Source organism: Bufo bufo, chromosome 5 (genome assembly GCF_905171765.1).
Source record: "Bufo bufo chromosome 5, aBufBuf1.1, whole genome shotgun sequence".
In the NCBI taxonomy this organism is placed as follows: Eukaryota; Metazoa; Chordata; class Amphibia; order Anura; family Bufonidae; genus Bufo; species Bufo bufo.
Window position 1 is genome coordinate 446,977,487 of NC_053393.1, and position 26,523 is coordinate 447,004,009.

General features: G+C 45.2%; 1 protein-coding gene across 1 annotated transcript in view; it reads left to right on the top strand.

The window, feature by feature from the left end:
* Positions 1-26,523, top strand: part of C5H7orf31 (chromosome 5 C7orf31 homolog) — a 65,858-nt gene that overhangs the window by 15,960 nt on the left and 23,375 nt on the right. Inside the window, exons 2-6 of the mRNA XM_040433998.1 lie at positions 5,665-5,844; positions 10,364-10,435; positions 17,585-17,614; positions 17,701-17,876; positions 22,845-22,933. Coding sequence (XP_040289932.1) covers positions 5,665-5,844; positions 10,364-10,435; positions 17,585-17,614; positions 17,701-17,876; positions 22,845-22,933 — 547 coding nt within the window. The remainder of the gene's footprint in view (positions 1-5,664; positions 5,845-10,363; positions 10,436-17,584; positions 17,615-17,700; positions 17,877-22,844; positions 22,934-26,523) is intronic.

Here is a 26,523-nt window from a genome sequence, read left to right on the forward strand (position 1 = left end):
CTGAGAACCCCACCTATCTCTAGAATGAGAGGAGAGAAGTGCAATGCACGAGACAGGCTTCATAGAAGTCTATGGGCCCATCTCAGTTCCGTTCTCTGCAGCAAGGAGAGAGCGTGATATGCGTGCTTTCTTATCTCATTCTGGACATTGGTGGAGGTCTCAGCAATCAGACCCCCACTGATCTAAACATTTGATATGTCTCTAGTACATATCAAAAGTTTTTTGAAAAGTTAGTGATGGGTTAAGGTCAAGCCTGGTCTCTAAGGGGTTAAGCTTTGAAATCAGTAACATTTGTAATTGGGTAGTTTAGTAACTAGGCTGCAGAATGTACATAACTTTACAATATATCCTGAAAAATAGCCAGTAGCTTTACAGATAAATATGCTGAACTGACGTATTTTTTTATGAAAGTTCCTGACTCCCCGTTTTATTGGTACGTTCCTTCACGCTTTCCTGCATGCTGGAATGCTACTCCCCATATGTAGAAGAGTTAAGTTTGCATATCTGTTGCTAGACCTTTAGCAACTCATAGAAACAGCTATGGTATAGAACTCATGACTGCTCAAGTCTATAAATGTAGGAAAATTGATATTAACATTTTGAGCCACTTAAAGAGACAGAACTACATCAAAATTAAAATGGTCATTGGTTTAAATTCAGAACAATCAACTTTACAAATTAAAGATAACAATGCATTAAAGGTTACTTGCTGCAATGTGCAGATCTTGGGGTCTACCTCTTGCTTGATTTTCCCCAAATCATGATACCCCCGGGCCTCTGTATAAATAAATACTTCTGCAGTGAGCAGAAGGAGAGAATGGGAGTGGTAATGGCCCTGATGTCACGGCATACTTCCTCAGGCCGTTGCTCCCTTGGGTTGGTGCAGTGGCGGAGGTCACCTTGTGTCCCCTTGGGGCACAACCTGTAGCTAGGACTCCTGTCTGATAGTAGTTTGGAGGTTCCCTTGATTTTAATTGTCCATGTGGGTGCATAGCAGGGCTTGAAATGATGCAATGGCAAGCTTGTGGTGTTACGAGAGTCAGTAACCAGGCCAGATTAAACTTAACAAAAGTCTCTCTTTACTGTGTGCACAATAGGAGTTGTAGTATATCCAGCAATTATCTATACACAGTGAAAATTCCACCCAGATGTCCAAGCATGAGTTAAGCAAGTAGTTTACATCAATGGCCCTCTTCCACTTGCTACTAGTATCACTGGCTAACAACTGCAATCTGTCACAATGTCAGCAATTCGCACAGCGGCGTGCGGTTCCAATAATACAACTGAAAAAATGCTGTGCATTGATCGCCTTGCTGACTAGAACATTGTCGCCTCCTAACATGTTTCACCTTTGCAGCAGCAAAATCTGTAATGCTCTACACTGGTTACCTTGCTGACTCTCACACTGTAGACAATACTCCAATTATTCTCTCTCTATGGCCTCATGCACACGACCGTTGTTCTGGTCCGCATCAGAGCCGCAGTTTTATATGGCTCAGGTGCGGACCCATTCACTTCAATGGGGCCGCAAAAGATGCAGACAGCACTCCGTGTGCTGTCCACATCCGTTGCTTCGTTATGTAGCCCTGCAAAAAAAATATAACCTGTCCTATTCTTATCCGTTGTGCGGACAAGAATAGGCATTTCTAGAATGGGCCGCCTGTTCCGTTCCGCAAATTGCGGAAGGCACACAGGCGGCTTCCGTGTTTTGCCGTCCGCAAAAAACGGAACGGTCATGTGCATGAGGCCTATCTCTGTAGAAGTGGCGGAGGACACACAGGGATCTGTTAGCCACCAGAAGTGTTGTAGCTGAATACTTGGGGAAAGGTGCGCCTATTGTCTCCAGGCCCATCTTCACACAATGCCTACTCCTAGAACACTTGATTATTCTGGAACTAGGAGGAGGGACCAGCCCACACCCTGTGCTCCAGAGATGGCTGGGTCAGGACAGATACAGATGTAGCAGGGGTAACACACACACACTCTTAACTCAAATTTCTTAACTCATCGCGTTATCTTGAAACAAAAGCCATTTAAAAGCAATTGCTTAACGCATTTAGTTGCATTTAGTTTAGATAACATGTCTCATAAAGCATGTGTGTTAACCCTGCTACATCCGTAACTCTGATCATGCCTGACTCATGCTGGAACATGCTGAGTGTTTCATATACTATAGTAGTGTATCACATAACATTAAATGCAGAACATTACCTCAACAGCACATTATCAGACAACTGTAGATACTAGAGATGAGCAAATTTCTCATAAAGTTCAATTCGACTGGTTTGCCAAATTTCCCCCCAAAATTAACTTCATGACGAATTACTTTATCGCGGGGGTGCAATAACAGGGAGCTGCAATCGCGCCGCCACAGTCATTGTACCCCTCAGATGCCACGTTCATACATGATCACAGAATCTGAGTGTAAAATTACCAATAACATTTTTCTTTATCAAACTTACCGCCTCCATTTGCTCGCAACGGGCCAGCCACCGCCATCTTGCTTGAAGATCTCAGCCGAAATCCTGTGCGGCACGAGATTACATTGGAAGTTGGCGGCCCATCGCGAGCAAATGGAGGAGATAAGTTTTAATTTTTTTTTTTTATACTATTTCAGGTTAAAACGATTCGCTGACACGAAGCACGAGGAAATTCGGCTTTTAGGCTAATCGAATTTATCCTCAAATTCGGATCGGATTCCACTTTGTGGGATCCGATTCGCTCATCTGTAGTAGATACCCCATCTGGGATACTGCACTTCCCCTGCTGGGCCTTGAAATATCTTGCATAGGGAGCGTTCATTTATACCAGGGGTGGCCAACCCACGGCTCTCGAGCCGCATGCGGCTCTTTGCCTCTTCAAGTGCAGCTCTAGCGGTGGAGCTGGGAAGCAGCTGCGCAGCCTAGTATCAGTTAGAGAACATGGCACGCACCGCTCTCAGCGCGTGCCATGTTCTCTTCATTAGCACAGTGGAGAAGGAGGGAGTCCCTCCTTCCCTCTTCAGTGGGACACGGCTGCCGTTGCCACCAATGGGTAGATAGCAGGGAGGAGAAGGCGAGGGGCTGTGGCCACTGCGCCACCAATGATTATAATTAACATATTAATTCAAGTATAGGAGGCAGCGGGTGCCGGTGGCGGTATCACATACCTGGCACTCGGCCTCAATAACAGGGCATGCGATCCGCCGAACCACGGAAATTAACGCCTCAGGTGCCACACCTGAGGGGTTAATTGCCGCGGTTCGGCAGATCGCATGCCCTGTTATTGAGGCCGGTTATGTGATACCGCCTCCGGCACCCGCTGCCTCCTATACTTGAATTAATGCATTCATTACATTCATTGGTGGAGCAGTGCCCCCCAGTATTTTAAATTCTAACCATTGGTGGCGCAGTGCCCCCCCAGAATTAGTATCATTGGTGACAGGGCCCCTCCCCTCCTCTTCATTGGTGGCAGTTCCGATCGGAGCCCCAGCAGTGTAATTTCGGGGCTCCGATCTGTTACCATGGCAGGCAGGACGCTACTGAAGCCCTGGCTACCCTGGTAAGCTCCCTGCTGCCGTGTACACTATGCACACGGCAGCAGGGAGAGTGTGAAGTCCTATTCACCCTGATAGAGCTCTATTAGAGTGAATAAGACAAGGGTTCTAGCCCCTAAGGGGGCTAATAGTAAATAAAAAGTAAAAAAAAAATTTTTTAAAGTTTAAATCGCTCCCTTTCCCAATTTTACATATAAAATTTACAAACAATAAAAAATAAACATATTACATATCACCATGCCCGAAAAAGTGTGAACTACTAAAATATTTTAAAAAAATCACAACCAAGTGATTTGCCATTTTTAGTCACCTTGTCCCCCCCAAAAATAGGATAGGACCGCTCTGATATGGGCCGGACATTCCATAAAATATGGAATGAACACAGCTTTTTTGGCGTTTTATTTTTTTCGCGTGGTATCGAATGGCATCGAGTATCGCAATAATTTTTTATGATATCGAAATCGAATCAAAATTTTGGTATCGTGACAACCCTAATAGGTGGAGATGCGCACTATGACCTGACGCTGTCCGCATCAGGTCACAGTGGAGACCGTGTCAGACCTGCAGAGTGCCTGATCAGGAGAAGTAGGCGATTTCTTTAAATTATAGTACTGAGCATGGGGGTCTGATCTGAGCATGGGGGGGGTCCTGATCTCAGCATGGAGGGTCTGATCTGAGCATTGGGGGGATCTTATCTGAGCATGGGGCGGATCTTATCTGAGCAATGGGGGTCTGATCTGAGCATGGGGGGTCAAATTTGAGCATGGGGGGGTCTGATCCGAGCATGGGGGGGTCTGATCTGAGCATGGAAGGGGTCTGATCTGAGTACGGGGGGTCTGATCTGAGTACGGGGGGGTCTGATCTGAGTACGGGGGGGTCTGATCTGAGCACGGGGGGGTCTGATCTGAGCACGGGGGGGGTCTGATCTGAGCACGGGGGGTCTGATCTGAGCACAGGGGGGGGTCTGATCTGAGCACTGGGGGGGTCTGAGCTGAGCACAGGGGGGATCTGATCTGAGCACGGGGGGGGTCTGATCTGAGCACGCGGGGGTCTGATCTGAGCACAGGGGGTGTGATCTGAGCACGGGGGGTCTGACACTGGGAGTTTGATTTGTGTTGTCTGATCTGAGCATTGGGGGTCTTATTTTGGGGGTCTGATTTGGAGTTCTGATGAGGATTGGGGATCTTATCTTAGGTTAGATGAGCATTGGGGGTTTGATGAACAATAATTTTTTTCTTATTTTTCTCCGCTAAAACTTGTGCATCTTATAGGGCGAAAAATACGGTGACTTGTGTTTAAATGTATAGCCTGTGGCTCCTGGTAGTCATACGTTTTTTTTGTCTGGCTCTTTGTGTCTGTAAGGTTGGCCACCCTTGATTTATACACAGACGTATGTTCCTATAGTCTGGCACTGGCAGTGGCAGTGCTACATTTTCAGGAGGAATAACTGAGGAACAGAACAATGCAGAGTTATAAAAAGATGCTGGACAATTGTTGTTTTGTAAATAATACAAGCATTTACTTAGAGCACAAATGTCAAGATGAGAGATCTTCTTTAAATCAATGGGATCCATTGCAAAATGAATCAAAACTTATCTGTCATCCTTCATAGATCCTTTAAAACTGAACCAATGATGCCAGTGTGAACAGAGTCTAAGGCTACTTTCACACTTGCGGTAGCCTTTTCTGCCAGGCTGTTCCGGCGGGGGAACAGCCTGCCGGATCCATGCTATCACTAATCCACCATGCCGCCGGAAGCCCAATCCGGCCCCATTCACTGTAATGGGAGCGTGCCGACATGCTGAGAGGTGGCCGGATAAAAACTAAAACATGCTGCGGTTTTTGTCAGTCTGCCTCTCGGCTTGTTTGCCGTGCTGCGGCCGGACCTCTGGCCCGCCCCCATTATAGTGAATGGGGCTGGAGCAGACTTCTGGTGGCACAGTGGACTAATCTCAAATATTATAGGGGTTGGAATCATATCAAATATTTTACGTACTGAATTAAAAAAATATTACCGGAGATGGTTAGCAAAAATCCTCCTATAATTTCATGCCATTCTAATGCTTTCATGCACCTCAATTTAATCACTAGAAATGAGAAAATAATCCATGATTCTCTCTATCATACAGATATCATGAGTATCGCTCATCAACACCTGTTACCTTTCGGCTTCCATGGGGCAGGGAAAGAGAATATGGAGGAATAGGAGCCGTGTCTCTTCCAGCTGACCATCGACCAAAGACCGAACCTCCACCGCAAGAGGCAAAAGGACATAAGCACTATGGCTATGGAGGAGACCCCTGGCCCAGGTATGCTATGACGGCTCACTCTGTAGTGGCTTTGGCTAAAAACTTTAATCTTAGGAGGTCATCTATTAACCTGAAATACGCCTATTGTGTATTTCAGGCACAGATGCCCCGAAATTATGTAGAGGCTGGCACCTCTTCATAACATCGGCGATTCACCGACAGAGCAGGCGTCTAAAACGTCGGTCTTAATAAATGACCCCTAGTCTTTATTATTACTCTCTGGACATATATAGGCCATGTTCTTTGGTAGCTGCTGTGCCAATGAATTGCTAGCCATTCCCAGGCTCCGTTTTGCATGTAAACAGTACCAGTCCTATCTTCTATACCGGCTGCAGCACCATATCAACTAAAAGAAATCCAACCAACGTGCTGCATAATAATATATTGAAATTAAGTTTGTGGTGTTGACCACATGTGGAAATGAACAGCAAGTGCCATATGGCTCTGGTCACAATTCAGTTCAGCCGGGCTTTTATGCTGCCATGTTCCATCCACTGTAACACGTCAGTTTCTGCCCTACACAGTGCCTGAGTAGAGACTGAAGCTGGTTCAAACCATACCTCCCAATTATCTAAATGAACAAAGAGGGACACACTGTGCGGCAAATTTTTTCTTCACTAGGCCACGCCTCTAACTCCCAGTTATGTGCCCCCAGTAATATGGCCAGCTGTGCCCCCAGTAATATGCCCAGCTGTGCCCCCAGTAATATGCCCAGCTGTGCCCCCAGTAATATGCCCAGCTGTGCCCCCAGTAATATGCCCAGCTGTGCCCCCAGTAATATGTATAGCTGTGCCCCCAGTAATATGCCCAGCTATGTGCCCCCCAGTAATATGTCCAGCTGTGCCCCCCAGTAATATGTCCAGCTGTGCCCCCAGTAATATGCCCAGCTGTTCCCCCAGTAATATGTACAGCTGTGCCCCCAGTAATATGCCCAGCTATGTGCCCCCCCAGTAATATGTCCAGCTGTGCCCCCCAGTAATATGCCCAGCTGTGCCCCCAGTAATATGTACAGCTGAGCCCCCAGTAATATGCCCAGCTATGTGCCCCCCAGTAATATGTCCAGCTGTGCCCCGCAGTAATATGTCCAGCTGTGCCCCCAGTAATATGCCCAGCTGTGCCCCCCAGTAGTATGTCCGGTTATGTGCCCCCAGTAATATGCCCAGCGGTGCCCCCAGTAATATGTATAGCTGTGCCCCCAGTAATATGCCCAATTATGTGCCCCCCCAGTAATATATCCAGCTGTGCCCCCAAGTAGTATGTCCGGTTATGTGCCCCTCACAGAAAGTTTAAAAAAATAAGCACCACATACGTACCTCATTCCTAGCAGCAGAACATTGGCTGCTCTGGTCTGTGGAGGAGGCGGAGCCGAGGCTGACGGCCGGCCCCACCCCCTGCACAGACCAGAGGTACGGAGAGTCGGCAGGGGGGAGGAATGATGAAGCAGGGAGCCGATGCTTCATCATAATACACAGGCAACTGTCCAGAGACAGCTGCCAGAAAGCTAGACATATCGCCACTGAAATCCGGGACTGTCCCGCTGGATCTGGGACGGTTGGGAGGTATATTCAAACATCTGCAATTTTAATCTAGGCAGCCATTTAAAAAGTATCACGTTACCACAGTGTCTGACTGAGGTGCCTAGGGCCCACAAGTAAAATTCATTTTGGGGGTCCACTGTAAAACTACATGTAAATACTACCTGCTCACACAGTGGCAGCAGTAGCAAGACACTACAAGATGATGGATGATGGGGGTCCTTGTAGTGGCCTGCGTCTGTGCCTAGAAGTCTTCCCCACCACCGATGTAATAATAAGAGATGAGCAAAGTATTCAAAAAATCGATTCGACTGCTACGCCGAATTTTACAAAAGAAATTTGCTTTGTGACAAATTACTTCATCACGAAGCACATATCTTTTTAAGTAGCAGGTGCAATGACAGGTAGCCGCCATCTTGATTGAAGATCTAGTGAGAATCTCGTTGGCTGGCGTGGTGACGTCATACATCACCGCGCACAGGATTTCGTGTGAGATCTTCAATCAAGATGGCGGCGGCCAGCGCGAGCAAATTGATGAGGCAAGTATGATTTTTTTATTTTTTTTTACCACCATTAATGCAAAATCAATTCGCTACCACGAAGCACAAGAAAATTCGGCTTTGCAGCCAATCAAATTTTTCCTGAAATCCCACTAATAATAATAAACTGGCTAGTGTTAACTGGTATGTGTATGTAGTACAGTCAGTCTACTGTGCATGTGCCACTTGTGCAGGGTTGGCGGACTAAATGCCCACCTGGCTCAAGGGCCACCCGGGGGATTCAACAGTCCGAGCCTGCATGACCGCATTCCTTGTCTGTGAATAATAATTTCACATATGACCACAAGAGGTCAGTATTTCACAATTAAAAATCACTTTAATGACCATAGAAGGTAACCATGGTTGCTATATTCCAATTCTACCACTAGATGTCACTAGGTAGGAGGCATCTGGACTACACAAAGAAGTCATCATCCATATGATATACAGTAATACACACTGTATATTGCTGTGTATTTGCTGTTTCTCACATACTGTAAAATTCCACTCTGAAGCATCTAATAATGCAGAACACCTGAGACTGATTTATCATATGAAATCTTAGGGTACTTTCACACTAGCGTTTTTGTTTTCCGGTATTGAGTTCCGTCCTCGGGGCTCAATACCGGAAAAAAACTCAGTTTTATCCTAATACATTCTGAATGGAGAGCATTCTGTTCAGGATGCATCAGTTCAGTCCCTCTTACGTTTTTTGGACAGAGAAAATACCGCAGCATGCTGCAGTTTTCTCTCCGGCCAAAAATACTGATCACTTGCCGGAATGCCGGATCCGGCATTAATTTACATTGAAGTGTATTAGTGCCGACATTAGGTGTTCCGGGAAAAAAGGATCCGGCTTTCCGATCTGTGCATGCGCAGACCTTTAAAAATGCAAAAATAATAATACCGGATCTGTTTTTCCAGATGACACCGGAGAGACGGATCTGTCTGACAAATGCCAACAGTTTGCGCCCGGATTGCCGGATCCGGCGACGGAACTGCCTGCCGGAATCCTGTGCCGCAAGTGTGAAAGTAGCCTAAGGCCCCTTGCAGACGAGTGTGTCCGGATTAGGTCCGGATGCGTCCCAGTGCATTGCGGCAAACCCGCGCGAGTAGGTACGCAATTGCAGTCAGTTTTGACTGCGATTTCGTTCCGATGTTCAGTTTTTATCGCGCGGGTGCAATGCGTTTTGCACGCGCGTTATAAAAAACCGACTGTGGTACCCAGACCCGAACTTCTTCACAGAAGTTCAGGTTTGGGTTAGTTGTAGTGTAGATTGTATTATTTCCCCTTATAACATGGTTATAAGGGAAAATAATAGCATTCTGAATACAGAATGCATAGTAGAATAGGGCTGGAGGGGTTAAAAAAAAAATTATAATAATTTAACTCACTTGTTCGCGCAGCCGGCATCTCTTCTGTCTTCATCTGTGAGCAATAGGACCTTTGATGACGTAACTGCGTTCATCACATGGTCCATCACATGATCCATCACCATGGTGATGGATCATGTGATAAGCAGCAGTGACAAGTGGAATAAGGTGAGTTAAATTATTTTTAATTTTTTTTTAACCCCTCCAGCCCTATTTTACTAAGCATTCTGTATTCAGAATGCTATAATTTTCCCTTATAACCATGTTATAAGGGGAAATAATAATGATCGGGTCCCCATCCCGATCGTCTCTTAGCAACCGTGCGTGAAAATCGCACCGCATCCGCACTTGCTTGCGGATGCTTGCGATTTTCACGCAACCCCATTCATTTCTATGGGGCCTGCGTTACGTGAAAAACGCACAAAGAGGAGCATGCTGCGATTTTCACGCAACGCACAAGTGATGCGTGAAAATCACCGCTCGTGTGCACAGCCCCATAGAAATGAATGGGTTAGGATTCAGTGCGGGTGCAATGCGTTCAACTCACGCATCGCATCCGCGCGGAATACTCGCTCGTGTGAAAGGGGCCTTAGATTGTGAATCCATAACTTTCTAAAGTTGCTGAATAAAGCAAAGAGCGGTATATTATCCACATACTGTATGGTAGATAAGAACGCTTTATAGCGTATTCCTCCCTTCTTCGTTATCCATTTAAAAAATGCGGAGTCTGAACACACTTTGTACACATGGGAAAGATAAAGTGGAGCTCCGATCTCTGCACTGGTTGTAACTACTGGTGCTAGTTCACAGGCCGCCTAGGGCCCCAGCAGTTTAATTATTAGCAGCAGGATAGGCAGGATCTGGTTTCCAGCAGCGCTGACGACTCAGCAGAGAAAACCCAATGGCTGCGGAGTGCACCATGCTAGTTATGTGACTGCACTTGGATTGCTTGTTGCAGCATTTCTTCTAAGGAACACGATAAAAAGTGTTTCCTAGAAGAAATGCCTTCTGAGGCTGGAATAAAACACTGCCATATGTAGAATCCCCCTAACAGCGTTCTCTATCTTCCAGGGGGCTACCAATAGAGCAGTACTACGAGCTGACCAAGCTGAAGAAAAGCGCTGTCCGTGTGAGTGATGACCTGTGAGTATCTTAAGTTGTTTGATCCATTGATGAAGTAAAGCAGCGGACGCTATGTTGGGGTGTAGTACAGTAAACCATTCAGTCAAGCTTTAAAGGGCCCAGTGCTCACCTATTTCTAGAACTTCCATAAAGATAAATGGAGCAGAAGTGTGCAAGCCTGACCAGCCACTCCATTCATTTCAGGGGGTCCCTGAGGCATACAGTGTCCCTGTTTTCATGATTAGTGGGGGTCCCAGCGGTGGGCCCCCCACCAGACTGTAGATGGGGGATAACTAGTCACCACTCAAATACTCCTTTAAAGGGGTTGTGCACTTTTTACTATTGATGACCTATCCTCAATGACCTATGCTCACCAGAGTCGGACCCCCGCCGATCTGATATTGATGACCTATCCTCAATGACCTATGCTCACCAGGAGTCGGACCCCCGCCAATCTGATATTGATGACCTATCCTTAATGACCTATGCTCACCAGAAGTCGGACCCCCACCGATCTGATATTGATGACCTATTCTCAATGACCTATGCTTACCAGGAGTCGGACCCCCGCCGATCTGATATTGATGACCTATCCTCAATGACCTATGCTCACCAGGAGTCGAACCCCCGCTGATCTGATATTGATGACCTATCCTCAATGACCTATGCTCACCAGGAGTCGGACCCCCGCCGATCTGATATTGATGACCTATCCTCAATGACCTATGCTCAACAGGAGTCGGACCCCCGCCGATCTGATATTGATGACCTATCCTCAATGACCTATGCTCACCAGGAGTCGGACCCCCACCGATCTGATATTGATGACCTATCCTCAATGACCTATGCTCACCAGGAGTCGGACCCCCGCCGATCTGATATTGATGACCTATCCTCAATGACCTATGATCACCAGGAATCGGACCCCCAACGATCTGATATTGATGACCTATCCTCAATGACCTATGCTCACCAGGAGTCGGACCCCCGCCGATCTGATATTGATGACCTATCCTCAATGACGTATGCTCACCAGGAGTCGGACTCCCGCCGATCTGATATTGATGACCTATCCTCAATGACCTATGATCACCAGGAGTCAGACCCCCGCCGATCTGATATTGATGACCTATCCTCAATGACCTATGCTCACCAGGAGTCGGACCCCCGAAGATCTGATATTGATGACCTATCCTCAATGACCTATGCTCCCCAGGAGTCGGACCCCCGCCGATCTGATATTGATGATCTATCCTCAATGACCTATGCTCACCAGGAGTCGGACCCCCGCCGATCTGATATTGATGACCTATCCTCAATGACCTATGATCACCAGGAATCGGACCCCCACCGATCTGATATTGATGACCTATCCTCAATGACCTATGCTCACCAGGATTCAGACCCCCGCCGATCTGATATTGATGACCTATCCTCAATGACCTATGCTCACCAGGAGTCGGACCCCGCTGATCTGATATTGATGACCTATCCTCAATGACCTATGCTCCCCAGGAGTCGGACCCCCGCCGATCTGATATTGATGACGTATCCTCAATGACCTATGATCACCAGGAATCGGACCCCCGCCGATCTGATATTGATGACCTATCCTCAATGACCTATGCTCACCAGGAGTCGGACCCCCGCCGATCTGATATTGATGACCTATCCTCAATGACCTATGCTCACCAGGAGTCGGACCCCCGCCGATCTGATATTGATGACCTATCCTCAATGACCTATGCTCACCAGGAGTCGGACCCCCGCCGATCTGATATTGATGACCTATCCTCAATGACCTATGCTCCCTAGGAGTCGGACCCCCGCCGATCTGATATTGATGACCTATCCTCAATGACCTATGCTCACCAGGAGTCGGACCCCCGAAGATCTGATATTGATGACCTATCCTCAATGACCTATGCTCACCAGGAGTCGGACCCCCGCCGATCTGATATTGATGACCTATCCTCAATGACCTATGCTCACCAGGAGTCGGACCCCCGCCGATCTGATATTGATGACCTATCCTCAATGACCTATGCTCACCTATGCTCACCAGGAGTCGGACCCCCGCCGATCTGATATTGATGACCTATCCTCAATGACCTATGCTCAACACTGCAATTGCTGTGGCGAGCAGGTAAACTAAGCAGAGAAGGCAGTGCTACCTTCTCTTCAAACAGCTGATCGGCAGGGGTGCCAGGAGTCGGACCCCCGTCAATCTAAAATTGATAACCTATCTTGAGGATAGGTCATCAATATAGATAAAGCGGACAATCCCTTTAATGCCTTGTTCAGACATTTTGTCATGTCCCCATTTCTATACCCCATGGGCTGGGACTCCCAGCACCCCCCTCCACACACACACACACTCGTCATGAAGGAATGATGGTGAACGCCTTCTCCATTTATTGCTCACCAGGCTGGGCCTGTTATAGCAGCTCAGTCCTACTGAAGGGAATGAGAATGAGCTGTAATACCAGGCAAACAATGAAGGAGATGCAGGGCTTTTTTTAAGCACGGCAGTCGGGGGTCTCAAGAATCTGACCCCACTTATTCAAAATTGTGGGCCTATCCTAAGGAGGGGGACATAAATTTTATGGTCCCAAAGAATCTCTCTAAGGCTACTTTAACACCAGCATTTTTGCTGGATCCGTCATGGATCAGCAAAAAAGCTTCCGTTCTGGTAATACAACCTTCTGCATCCGTTCTGAACGGATCCGGTTGTATTATCTTTAAAATAGCCATGATGGATCCGTCATGAACTCCACTGAAAGTCAATGGGGGACGGATCCGTTTTCTTTTGTGTCCGAGAAAACTGATCCGTCCCCATTGACTTACATTGTGAGTCATGACTGATCCGCCTTGCTCCGCACCGCATCGCGGACAGAAAAACGCTGCTTGCAGTGTTATTCTGTCCGCGATGGGGACGCAACGTAACGGAATGTATTCTGGTTCATTCCATTTCGTTCAGTTCAGTTTTGTCCCCATTGACAATGAATGGGGACAAAATGGAAGCGTTTTCCCCCGCTATTGAGATCCTATGATGGATCTCATTAGCGGAATGGAAAAGTAGCCTCAGCTTTCACTGTCACATGTCAGCAAAGCAGTTGGACTGTATATTCACATGTGAGCTCTGCAGCACGGAGCGAGAGGCTGCTCTGTACAGATCACTATGTGCGGAATCCTATCTCCTTGTATTCTCATGTCCACACTTATCTTTCCAGTTCCTCACACCCCCATGACATAGAACTTTGTGTATATAATTTGAGAGTGATTTGTTGGATGGTTACATTGTTTTTAGTGGCGTTTTTCTGCACTTTTGTGTTTTGTTTTCTAGGTGATTTTTGCAGCCTTTTTTTGCTGTATAAATGGCAACTTTAGATTTCAGATAAAGATCTATGGTAAATATGCGATCAGCAGCAGGGGTGGTGTGGAGGATGGAAGTAGTTGTACTTACAGTCCCTGGGCAGGACAGTGATGAGACGGGCGCATCTTTTAATTCCTCTGAGGCACTCTCTGGTTTTTACGCTCTCCTGCCTGATGTAGGTTGAGTTGCCCTTGATGTTGATGTATTTAAAGGGCATCTGTCAGCAGATTTGTACCTATATAACTGGCATGTGCACTTGGCAGCTAAAGGCATCTGTGTTGGTCCCATGTTCATATGTGTCCGCATTGCTGAGAAAAATTATGTTTTAATATATGCAAATGAGCCTCTAGGAGCAACGGGGGAGTTGACGTTACTCCTAGAGGCTCTGCTCTCTCTGCAACTGCCGTGTCCTCTGCACTTTGATTAATAGGGCCAGGCAGTGTAAAAGTGATGCAGTTGCAGAGAGAGCAGAGCATCTAGGTGTAACATCAACGCCCCCGTTGCTCCTAGAGGCTCGTTTGTATAGATTAAAACATCATTTTTCTCAGCAATGGGCAACGGGCACATATGATCATGGGACCAAAACAGATGCCTTCAGTTGCCAAGCGCACATGCAACAGATCAGCCAGTTTCATAGGTACAGATCTGCTGACAGATGCCCTTCAAAGAGCAAGGCAGGGTCCCTTGATGTAGCTGCGGATGTCAGTGCAGTATAAGGGCTCGTTCACACGAACGTTTTATGCGTTCATTATACGGGCCGTTTTTTTAGGGGCCGTATACGGAACCATTTATTTAAAAAAAAAACTGAATGTACTCCGTATGCATTCCGTTTCCGTATTTCCGTTCAAGGATAGAACATGTCCTACTATCGCAAACCGCAAAAAAAACTGAACACATACGGAATGTACTCCGTATGTCTTCCGTATCCGTTCCGTTTTTGCGGAACCATCTATTGAAAATTTTATGCCCAGCCCAATTTTTTCTATGTTATTACTGTATGCTGTATATGCCATATGGAATAACGAAATGGAAAAACGGAATGGAACCGGAAACACTACTGAAACAAAAAACGGAACAAAAACTGATCCGTTAAAAATGGCCCGCAAAACACTGAAAAAGCCTAAGTTTGTGTGAACAAGCCCTAAAGGTGTAATATTTTTTAACTGTAGATTCAAGTTCAATCACATCAGTTACAGTTCTCAACATGCATGGACTGGCAGGTGTTACAGGAGTGCATTTTGCACAGTTCTTCCAGGTTGCATTGCTGAAGTTAGAGTTAACAGCCACAATTGTCGTCTTGAGTAACTTTCTTGAATCTACTACAAGCATCCAGGAACAAGCGATGCAACACTCTTTATGAAATGCAATGTCCTGCAACCACCAGACTAAGTTCTGCACCTTTCGGACATGTTGCTGTACTCGCAATATACACTTCCACAAATGTCCTCTGCGGGATGTAGATCATTTTCCTATACAGATGGCCAATCTGCTCCACTGAACTACTCTATACACCATCGGCTTGTTTATGGCATGCTCCTAGGATATATCTTTTGATCTGTATCCACATTGCTGTCTGTTTTGCTTGTCTCTTGCTGGTTCAATCCAGAGCTGCCATCAATGCCTACATTCAGACTCCCTCCAGAGTAATCTAACTGCTCCTCGGTATGGGGAGAGAATACGAACTCACCTCATAATAAAGACCTCTTAACTGCTAACTGCCTATTATACAGGAAAATGCATAAACACACAGTGAACACACATTTTTGACCTTCTGGTAGCATACATACAGGAAATATACATCAAAGCCCTTTTGCAGTGGGACACTGCTATATTTTTATTTTATTTTTTTCGACTGGCGTTTTAGGCCCCACAGAATTTACAATTTTCAGAATCTGTCAAGAGAATCTTGTGGCGGTTTGGCATCTGCACAAAGGGAAACTTACATAAACTCCATCAGTCCTGATGAGATTGGCTTGCTCTCTTCTCCTTATATACTTACCCCTGTATACATTCCTGCAACCAAATACAATGGACCACGTCCGTAGATATCCTGGACATCGGTGGGGCTGGACGCCTGTCAGCGGGACATATATATGTATCATTCCTTGAGTGGATCAATCCCACTACAGGTATATATGTATCCACCAGCCCCACATCTATTCACTAGCCCACTTTTGTGTTGTGTGTGAGCAACCGTCTTATGTGCCCCCTGATGAACCTTATGAATGGGGGAAACGCGTTGGGGTGACAGGGTACTTCTTTTAGGGCTAATTAGGGTAATCCAGGATAGGTACGGGGACGAAGGGTCACCACCATCAGGTGATGCCTCTGGGCTGAGGATTAATCAGGAACCTAACAGGGATAGTATTGTCCCTGGGCACGATTGACTCCCCATCATCTACCAAATCCTGGACCAATTTCTATCTCATCTAGGGTTATATGTGTATTGTTTGACCAGTATAGGTCTTTTTAAAGGTATTAATAAAATTCATAGTTTTAAGGGTTCTCGATTATTTTTCTAAATATTTTTGCTTAAAGAACGGGACCCATTTATTGACTTATATCTGTACGCAGCTTTGTCACATTCTTTACCAGTCTTAACTTCATATGTCCGTGAGGATGTGCACATTTAGAAAGCCATAACCTGAATATCCCTGATATTGCATTTCTGGATCTTTGGAATCCATTCACGGACGAAAACATTCTTGAAGGACATATTGTAGGGTAATATATGTTTGGTCACCATGGGAATGTCTACATGTTCTTCCTAAGCAATCTTGCTTCCGTTTCCTTCCACACCACAAAAAAGTACTTGTAAATTATTTGGCTTCCTTTGAAACTGGTATTTGTGTGAACTCATGAACACGTCAGAGTGCTGCTCAAGGACCCATAGGCACTTTATGTGGTGCTGTATGGCACTTTCATTTAAAGGTATAGTTCTCCACATATAGTGTAATATGAAAGCCTTTATTGTCTAACTTCTACAAAAAGTTAGAGACTGGTAAGACTTAAATGGGTTCTCTGGTTTCATAATTGAATTTTTATCTGTCTAGCGTACACTGCATCTTTTTGTCCCATATACCTATTTTTTCATGTCACCGCTTTCCTTCCCCTGCACCAAGACTGGGAGATACAGCACAGACACAAGATCACAGGCTTCGGCTCTAGGAGAGCAGTAAGAGACCCACTGGGCAAGCACCGAGACAGGTCTCAGCGCTTGGAGAGCAGCAGGCACAAAGACAGGACTAGATGTCTAGCCCTGTCAATCCAGGAGAGGAGGGAGGAGCTAAAGCTGAAAGGGTGTAAAATAACTGGTGCTCTGAGGGCTCTGGCCAGCTCCTAGGTGCTCCAGTAAGGTCATTTGCATATGAATAAATATGCAGGTTTCTCTGCAATGGGGCCACAGATAGTCATAGGGTATTGTTTTTATCAGCATGACCAACCCTACCACACAGTATGCCTGGTTTAATAGGGTTGATCATGCTGACAGATGTTCTTTAGATTCAGTCTTTTTCCACCACTGACTTCATATCAAGGCATATTACGAGTTAACCCTTCAGAATCTAGTAATTACATAATATGTTCAGTTAATATTTTCCTAGTACTGACAAATATGCAAGTGATTTTGTATCCACCTGACAACTATATATAAATACAACTATAATTTAAGCCAGACTGAATTTTAACTGCAATAGTACGTTATGTAAAACCTTGTATCACTATAGTAACGTATAGCAGGTCTCTTTGTACAACAGTGGAAGATCATACAATATGAACACATTTTATTCCTACAGGTATCCAAAACCGCCGGCTGCTTCTATTAGGTAAGCAAAAAATATAATATAAGCCAGTCTGTAAAGTTTTATAAAAATGACTGAGAACTGAGCTTATGTAATGTCTTATAACACAGTGACAAACAAATCTGTGAGGACTTCCCAGCAGAACATCCATATCATTCCCACATATCCAAGTATGCTGTGTTCCCCAGCTGCACACCATCAGAAGAACCTTCACGGTGTCCCACTCCACTGCATCCACAAACGGCAGCAAGTGGTTACCCCACCGTCGTCTTGCGTAAAACTAAAGGTACTGTATGTTCAACCAGTGCTGGATACATTGGACCTTATACAAGAAAAATGGTGCAAAGACTGGTGGCCCATAGCAACCACCAGTCTGACTACTGGTTGAATTTTCAGATCTGCTTTCACTCAGGAGCGTAACTAAAGGCTTACTGGCCTCAGTGCAAAAGTTCATCTTGGGCCCCCTCCCCTCCATGAAACTTCTCCTCATGTTTGCCAGCAGCAGCCCATCCATACCTTTTCAGCAGTATCGCTGTGTCTCTTAATTGACCATTGATGCAGCACTAGTAGCCAGGATCGTACTGTACTCCTTTGGAGGTTGCATAGAGAATGAATGGAGCAGCAGGGCACATACTTGGCCTGCCACACCATCAGAACGGGAACATGGGATCCCCATTCATGGGATATGTGGGGGTCCCTGCAGTCAGAACCCACATGATCAGTTAGTTATCCCTTATTCTGTAGACAGGGGATGACTTCACCAGTTTCCCCAGCCTCCATCTCTAATTGTAAATTTTCCCAGACTTCTATGGGATGCATAAAACCTGATCCCTCAGTCAGCAATAGTCCATTTCTCAAGATGGATTTTAGCAGTGAATTGAGAGAGCATTGTCAGTGCAGGAGGGGAGAAGAAGTTGGAGAAAAGGGCATCTTTTTGTGATAAGATATATTACAAAGTTTCTTATATTCACTTGTACCATTGATTTATACAAAGTTTGTTGAAACAATATTAGTTATTCAAATGGGATCTCCAAGCGTCCGATATTTATGACCTATCCTCAGGGTAAGTCATTTATATTTGATTGGTGAGGGTCCAGCGCCCTGCATCCTTACAATCAGCTGTTCTTTGCAGCCTCTGGCACTGGAACTAGCACTTTGAACAGAGCTGTGCTCCCTGCTCCACTCAAAGTGTAGTAGCTGCTGTAGTGCCAGGTTACTGCACGTCGTTCAAAATGCAAGCTCCAGCACCACAGGCTGCAGGGAACAGCTAGTCGGTGCGGTGTTGAACCTTCACTGACCAGATAGTAATGACATATCCTGAGGATAGGTTGTCAATATCAGAAGCCTTGAAAACCCCTTGAAAGCCTCATACACAGGACCATATGTAATTTGTGGTCTGCAAAACACAGAAATAATTAATCCAACAAAATACATATGGCTGTGTGCATAAGAAGCAATCCCATAACAAGCAGCCGAACCTTCTTGTGCTGCAAAAAACACAAGAACTGTTTACTGCAGACTCTATATCATTTCCATGTCAATCAAGCTGTAGACTACACATGGATACAGAGGAAAACCACAGGGATTGTGGATTTTATGGCATAAAGAACAGTATATACAGCCAGGTCCATAAATATTGGGACATTGACACAATTCTAACATTTTGGCTCTATACACCACCACAATGGATTTGAAATGAAACGAACAAGATGTGCTTTAACTGCAGACTGTCAGCTTTAATTTGAGGGTATTTACATCCAAATCAGGTGAACGGTGTAGGAATTACAACAGTTTGCATATGTGCCGCCCATTTGTTAAGGGACCAAAAGTAATGGGACAATTGGCTTCTCAGCTGTTCCATGGCCAGGTGTGTGTTATTCCCTTATTATCCCAATCATTTGAGGTGTGCTATTTGCATTTGGAATCTGTTGCGGTCAACTCTCAAGATGAGATCCAAATTGCTGTCACTATCAGTGAAGCAAGCCATCATTAGGCTGAAAAAACAAAACAAACCCATCAGAGAGATAGCAAAAACATTAGTCGTGGCCAAAACAACTGTTTGGAACATTCTTAAAAAGAAGGAACGCATCGGTGAGCTTAGCAACACCAAAAGACCCGGAAGACCACGGAAAACAACTGTGGTGGATGACCGAAGAATTCTTTCCCTGGTGAAGAAAACACCCTTCACAACAGTTGGCCAGATCAAGAACACTCTCCAGGAGTTAGGTGTATGTGTGTCAAAGTCAACAATCAAGAGAATACTTCACCAGAGTGAATACAGAGGGTTCACCATAAGATGTAAACCATTGGTGAGCCTCAAAAACAGGAAGGCCAGATTAGAGTTTGCCAAACGACATCTAAAAAAAGCTTCACAGTTTTGGAACAACATCCTATGGACAGATGAGACCAAGATCAACTTGTACCAGAGTGATGGGAAGAGAAGAGTATGGAGAAGGAAAGGAACTGCTCATGATCCTAAGCATACCACCTCATCAGTGAAGCATGGTGGTGGTAGTGTCATGGCGTGGGCATGTATGGCTGCCAATGGAACAGGTTCTATTGTATTTATTGATGATGTAACTGCTGACAAAAGCAGCAGGATGAATTCTGAAGTGTTTCGGGCAATATTATCTGCTCATATTCAGCCAAATGCTTCAGAACTCATTGGACGACTCTTCACAGTGCAGATGGACAATGACCCAAAGCATACTGCAAAAGCAACCGAAGAGTTTTTTTAAGGGAAAGAAGTGGAATGTTATGCAATGGCCAAGTCAATCACCTGACCTGAATCCGATTGAGCATGCATTTCACTTGCTGAAGACAAAACTGAAGGGGAAATGCCCCAAGAACAAGCAGGAACTGAAGACAGTTGCAGTAGAGGCCTGGCAGAGCATCACCAGGGATGAAACCCAGCATCTGGTGATGTCTGTGCGTTCCAGACTTCAGGCTGTAATTGACTGCAAAGGATTTGCAACCAAGAATTAAAAAGTGAAAGTTTGATTTATGATTATTATTATGTCCCATTACTTTTGGGAGGCACATATGCAAACTGTTGCAATTCTTACACCGTTCACCTGATTTGGATGTAAATACCCTCAAATTAAAGCTGAAAGTCTGCAGTTAAAGCACATCTAGTTTGTTTCATTTCAAATCCATTGTGGTGGTGTATAGAGCCAAAAATGTTAGAATTGTGTCGATGTCCCAATATTTATGGACCTGACTGTATATATCAGCTCCATGCTCAAATGTTACACTGACTGGCAGAAAGCCCAACTTCCTTCTTCCATGTGCCGCTGGGGAGATACCTTCTAATTTGCAGCAGTTATTGCTTTGCTGGGCACCCCAGGAACATACCATACCAGGCACATACTGTATGAGGCCAGCTGTCCCATATATGACAGAGCAGCTGTCAGGGCACCCCTCATTATAGGGCCTATATGCCCTAATGGGCCACACAGTTAATGCTATTATCATTATCTGTGGTTTGGAGCCCAATGGCCGGGTTCAGGAGCAATAAAATGTACAGTCGTGGCCAAAAGTTTTGAGAATTACATAAATATTGGAAATTGGAAAAGTTGCTGCTTAAGTTTTTATAATAGCAATTTGCATATACTCCAGAATGTTATGAAGAGTGATCAGATGAATTGCATAGTCCTTCTTTGCCATGAAAATTAACTTAATCCCGAAAAAAACTTTCCACTGCATTTCATTGCTGTCATTAAAGGACCTGCTTAGATCATTTCAGTAATCGTCTTGTTAACTCAGGTGAGAATGTTGAGGAGCACAAGGCTGGAGATCATTATGTCAGGCTGATTGGGTTAAAATGGCAGACTTGACATGTTAAAAGGAGGGTGATGCTTGAAATCATTGTTCTTCCATTGTTAACCATGGTGACCTGCAAAGAAACGCGTGCAGCCATCATTGCGTTGCATAAAAATGGCTTCACAGGCAAGGATATTGTGGCTACTAAGATTGCACCTCAATCAACAATTTATAGGATCATCAAGAACTTCAAGGAAAGATGTTCAATTCTTGTTAAGAAGGCTTCAGGGCGTCCAAGAAAGTCCAGCAAGCGCCAGGATCGTCTCCTAAAGAGGATTCAGCTGCGGGATCGGAGTGCCACCAGTGCAGAGATTGCTCAGGAATGGCAGCAGGCAGGTGTGAGCGCATCTGCACGCACAGTGAGGCAAAGACTTTTGGAAGATGGCCTGGTGTCAAGAAGGGCAGCAAAGAAGCCACTTCTCTCCAAAAAAAACATCAGGGATAGATTGATCTTCTGCAGAAAGTATGGTGAATGGACTGCTGAGGACTGGGGCAAAGTCATATTCTCCGATGAAGCCTCTTTCCGATTGTTTGGGGAATCTGGAAAAAGGCTTGTCCGGAGAAGAAAAGGTGAGCGCTACCATCAGTCCTGTGTCATGCCAACAGTAAAGCATCCTGAGACCATTCATGTGTGGGGTTGCTTCTCATCCAAGGGAGTGGGCTCACTCACAATTTTGCCCAAAAACACAGCCATGAATAAAGAATGGTACCAAAACACCCTCCAACAGCAACTTCTTCCAACAATCCAACAACAGTTTGGTGAAGAACAATGCATTTTCCAGCGCGATGGAGCACCGTGCCATAAGGCAAAAGTGATAACTAAGTGGCTCGGGGACCAAAACGTTCACATTTTGGGTCCATGGCCTGGAAACTCCCCAGATCTTAATCCCATTGAGAACTTGTGGTCAATCCTCAGGAGGCGGGTGGACAAACAAAAACCCACTAATTCTGACAAACTCCAAGAAGTGATTATGAAAGAATGGGTTGCTATCAGTCAGGAATTGGCCCAGAAGTTGATTGAGAGCATGCCCAGTCGAATTGCAGAGGTCCTGAAAAAGAAGGGCCAACACTGCAAATACTGACTCTTTGCATAAATGTCATGTAATTGTCGATAAAAGCCTTTGAAACGTATGAAGTGCGTGTAATTATATTTCACTACATCACAGAAACAACTGAAACAAAGATCTAAAAGCAGATTAGCAGCAAACTTTGTGAAAACTAATATTTGTGTCATTCTCAAAACTTTTGGCCACGACTGTAGGACACCGCCTGTAGCTGGAGGAGAGAATGCAGCTTAGAGATTTTGAAATTTTTCTGCTGGCAGGTCTGTTCTTGCTCATTGTTATCTATATACCAGTGTGATTTTAAATACTTGGGGTATTTTCTATAATATGACTAAACTGAGATACAGTAAATTGTGATTATTTATCAGGTAATCCATACAGGCATGAGATAGTCACCATTACTTCTGAAGCTCAAAAGTTGCCACTCACATGGCCAGGACAGGACGGATACTATCATGTAAGTAGCAATGGATATCATGTGTGAATCTATTAGGATTGATTACAAGGGCGTCAAAAAATGACAACCAATTCGATCTCAGCTGTCACTTTCTAATGTACAGAGTGGGCCATTTATATGGATACACCTTAATAAAATGGGAATGGTTGGTGATATTAACTTCCTGTTTGTGGCACATTAGTATATGTGAGGGGGGAAACTTTTCAAGATGGGTGGTGACCATGGCGGCCATTTTGAAGTCGGCCATTTTGAATCCAACTTTTGTTTTTTCAATAGGAAGAGGGTCATGTGACACATCAAACTTATCGGGAATTTCACAAGAAAAACAATGGTGTGCTTGGTTTTAACGTAACTTTATTCTTTCATGAGCTATTCACAAGTTTCTGACCACTTATAAAATGTGTTCAATGTGCTGCCCATTGTGTTGGATTGTCAATGCAACCCTCTTCCCCCACTCTTCACATACTGATAGCAACACCGCAGGAGAAATGCTAGCACAGGCTTCCAGTATCCGTAGTTTCAGGTACTGCACATCTCGTATCTTCACAGCATAGACAATTGCCTTCAGATGACCCCAAAGATAAAAGTCTAAGGGGGTCAGATCGGGAGACCTTGGGGGCCATTCAACTGGCCCACGACGACCAATCCACTTTCCAGGAAACTGTTCATCTAGGAATGCTCGGACCTGACACTCATATTGTGGTGGTGCACCATCTTGCTGGAAAAACTCAGGGAACGTGCCAGCTTCAGTGCATAAAGAGGGAAACACATCATCATGTAGCAATTTCGCATATCCAGTAGCCTTGAGGTTTCCATTGATGAAGAATGGCCCCACTATCTTTGTACCCCATATACCACACCATACCATCAATTTTTTTGTTCCAACAGTCTTGGAGGGATCTATCCAATGTGGGTTAGTGTCAGACCAATAGCGGTGGTTTTGTTTGTTAACTTCACCATTCACATAAAAGTTTGCCTCATCACTGAACAGAATCTTCTGCGTAAACTGAGGGTCCTGTTCCAATTTTTGTTTTGCCCATTCTGCAAATTCAGTGCGCCGATCTGGGTCATCCTCGTTGAGATGCTGCAGTAGCTGGAGTTTGTAAGGGTGCCATTTGTGAGTAGCTAATATCCGCCGAAGGGATGTTCGACTAATGCCACTCTCCAGTGACATGTGGAGAGTGCTACGCTGTGGGCTCTTGCTGAATGAAGCTAGGACAGCCACTGATGTTTCTTCATTAGAGACAGATTTCATGCGTCTACATTTTGGCAAATCCAACACTGAACCAGTTTCACGAAACTTAGCAAGCAGTTTGCTAACTGTAGCATGGGAGATGGGTGGTCTCGTAGGGTGTCTTGCATTGAAATCTGCTGCAATGACCCGGTTACTGCGTTCACCAGACATCAACACAATTTGTATCTGCACCTGACGTGTTAACCTCCGCAACATGTCAATGGCTGTAAACAAAGAGAAACTTGTAAATAACTCATGAAAGAATAAAGTTACGTTAAAACCAAGCACACCTTTGTTTTTCTTGTGAAATTCCCAATAAGTTTGATGTGTCACATGACCTTCTTCCTATTGAAAAAACAAAATTTGGATTAAAAATGGCCGACTTCAAAATGCCCCCCATGGTCACCACCCATCTTGAAAAGTTTCCCCCCTCACATATACTAATGTGCCACAAACAGGAAGTTAATATCACCAACCATTCCCATTTTATTAAGGTGTATCCATATAAATGGCCCACCCTGTAGTTTAAAGGGGTATTCCAGTCATTTCAAGTTAGGGGATAGAAGACGACCATTAGATTGGTGGGGTTCCCACCACTGGGATCTCCACCGATCACGAGAATGGGGCCCCCGTCTACTCATGCTTGCTTGCTGCGGCCGATCCATACCTTTTCAGCATTTGCAAAGTGAAATCTGCAGCTAAATCCGCAAACATAATTTACATGCTGAGGATTTGGAAATCTGCGCAGCAGGTTGATTTCCGTGCAGAACAAATCCACAAAGACCACATGAGGTTTGTCCACATGGGAATCCACGTCCTGTGAAGGTGCCTTCACACTCAGCAGATTGATTTGAAAATCGGTTCCACTCATTTGAATGGGGTTGTTTTGGCGCAAATCATGTGAATTTCTGGATTTCTTCAGTGAATGGAACTGTTGTGGGTGAAGGGCCCCGTAAACTGCAAAAATGCACAAAAACGCCACCAAAAAACTGTGTGTGTACTGACCCTAAATGTGACAGCCTGTAAGGACTCATGCACACAGCGGTGTCACGGATCGGCAAAATACAGATACCTTCCATTGCATTCCATATTTTTCTCACATCCATCAACAGAAAGAGCTATTCTCGTGAAGAAGAAGGACATGTTCTATAATTTAGGCTACTTTCACACTCGCATTTCGGCTTTCTGTTTGTGAGATTGGTTCAGCGGTCCAAAACGGATCAGTTTTGCCCTAATGCATTCTGAATGGAAAAGGATCAGTTTGCCTCCGATCAGTCTCCATTCCGCTCTGGAGGCGGACATCAAAACGCTGCCTGCAGCGTTCTGCTATCCGCCTGACGAAGCGGAGCCAAACGGATCCGTCCTGGCACACAATGTAAGTCAGTGGGGATGGATCCGTTTTCTCTTACACAATCTGGCACAATAGAAAACGGATCCGTCCCCCATTGACTTTCATTAGTGTTCAAGACGGATCCGTCATGGCTATAGAAGACGTAACGCAGGCCCCATAGAAATGAATGGAGTTGCGTGGAAATCTCAAGCATCCGCAAGCAAGTTCGGATGCGGTGCGATTTTCACGCACAGTTGCTGGTGACGATCGGGATGGGGACCCGATCATTATTATTTCCCCTTATAACATGGTTATAAGGGAAAATAATAGCATTCTGAATACAGAATGCATAGTAAAATAGAGCTGGAGGGGTTAAAAAAAAATTAAAAAAAATTTAACTCACCTTAATCCACTTGTTCGCGCAGCCGTCATCTGTTTTATCTTTAACTGTGAGCAATAGGACCTTTGATGACGTCACTACGCTCATCACATGATCCATCACCATGGTGATGGATCATGTGATGGACCATGTGATGAACGCAGTGACGTCATCAAAGGTCCTATTGCTCACAGTTAAAGATAAAATAGATGCCGGCTGCGCGAGCAAGTGGATTAAGGTGAGTTATATTTTTATTTATTTTTTTAACCCCTCCAGCCCTATTGTACTATGCATTCTGTATTCTGTAACCATGTTAGGCTCCATTCACACGTCCGCAAAATGGGTCCGCATCCGGTCCGCAATTTTGCGGAACGGGTGCAGACCCATTCGTTCTTTATGGGGACGGAATGGATGCGGACAGCACACAGTGTGCTGTCCGCATTTGCGGTGCGCGGCCCTGATCTTTGGGTCCGCAGCTCCGCAAAAAGATAGAGCATGTCCTATTCTTGTCCGCAGCTTGCGGACAAGAATAGGCATTTCTGTGAAGGTGCCGGGCTGGTGTGTTGTGGACCCGCAATTTGCGGGTCCGCAACACACCACGGACATGTGAATGCAGCCCTGTAAGGGGAAATAATACAATCTACACT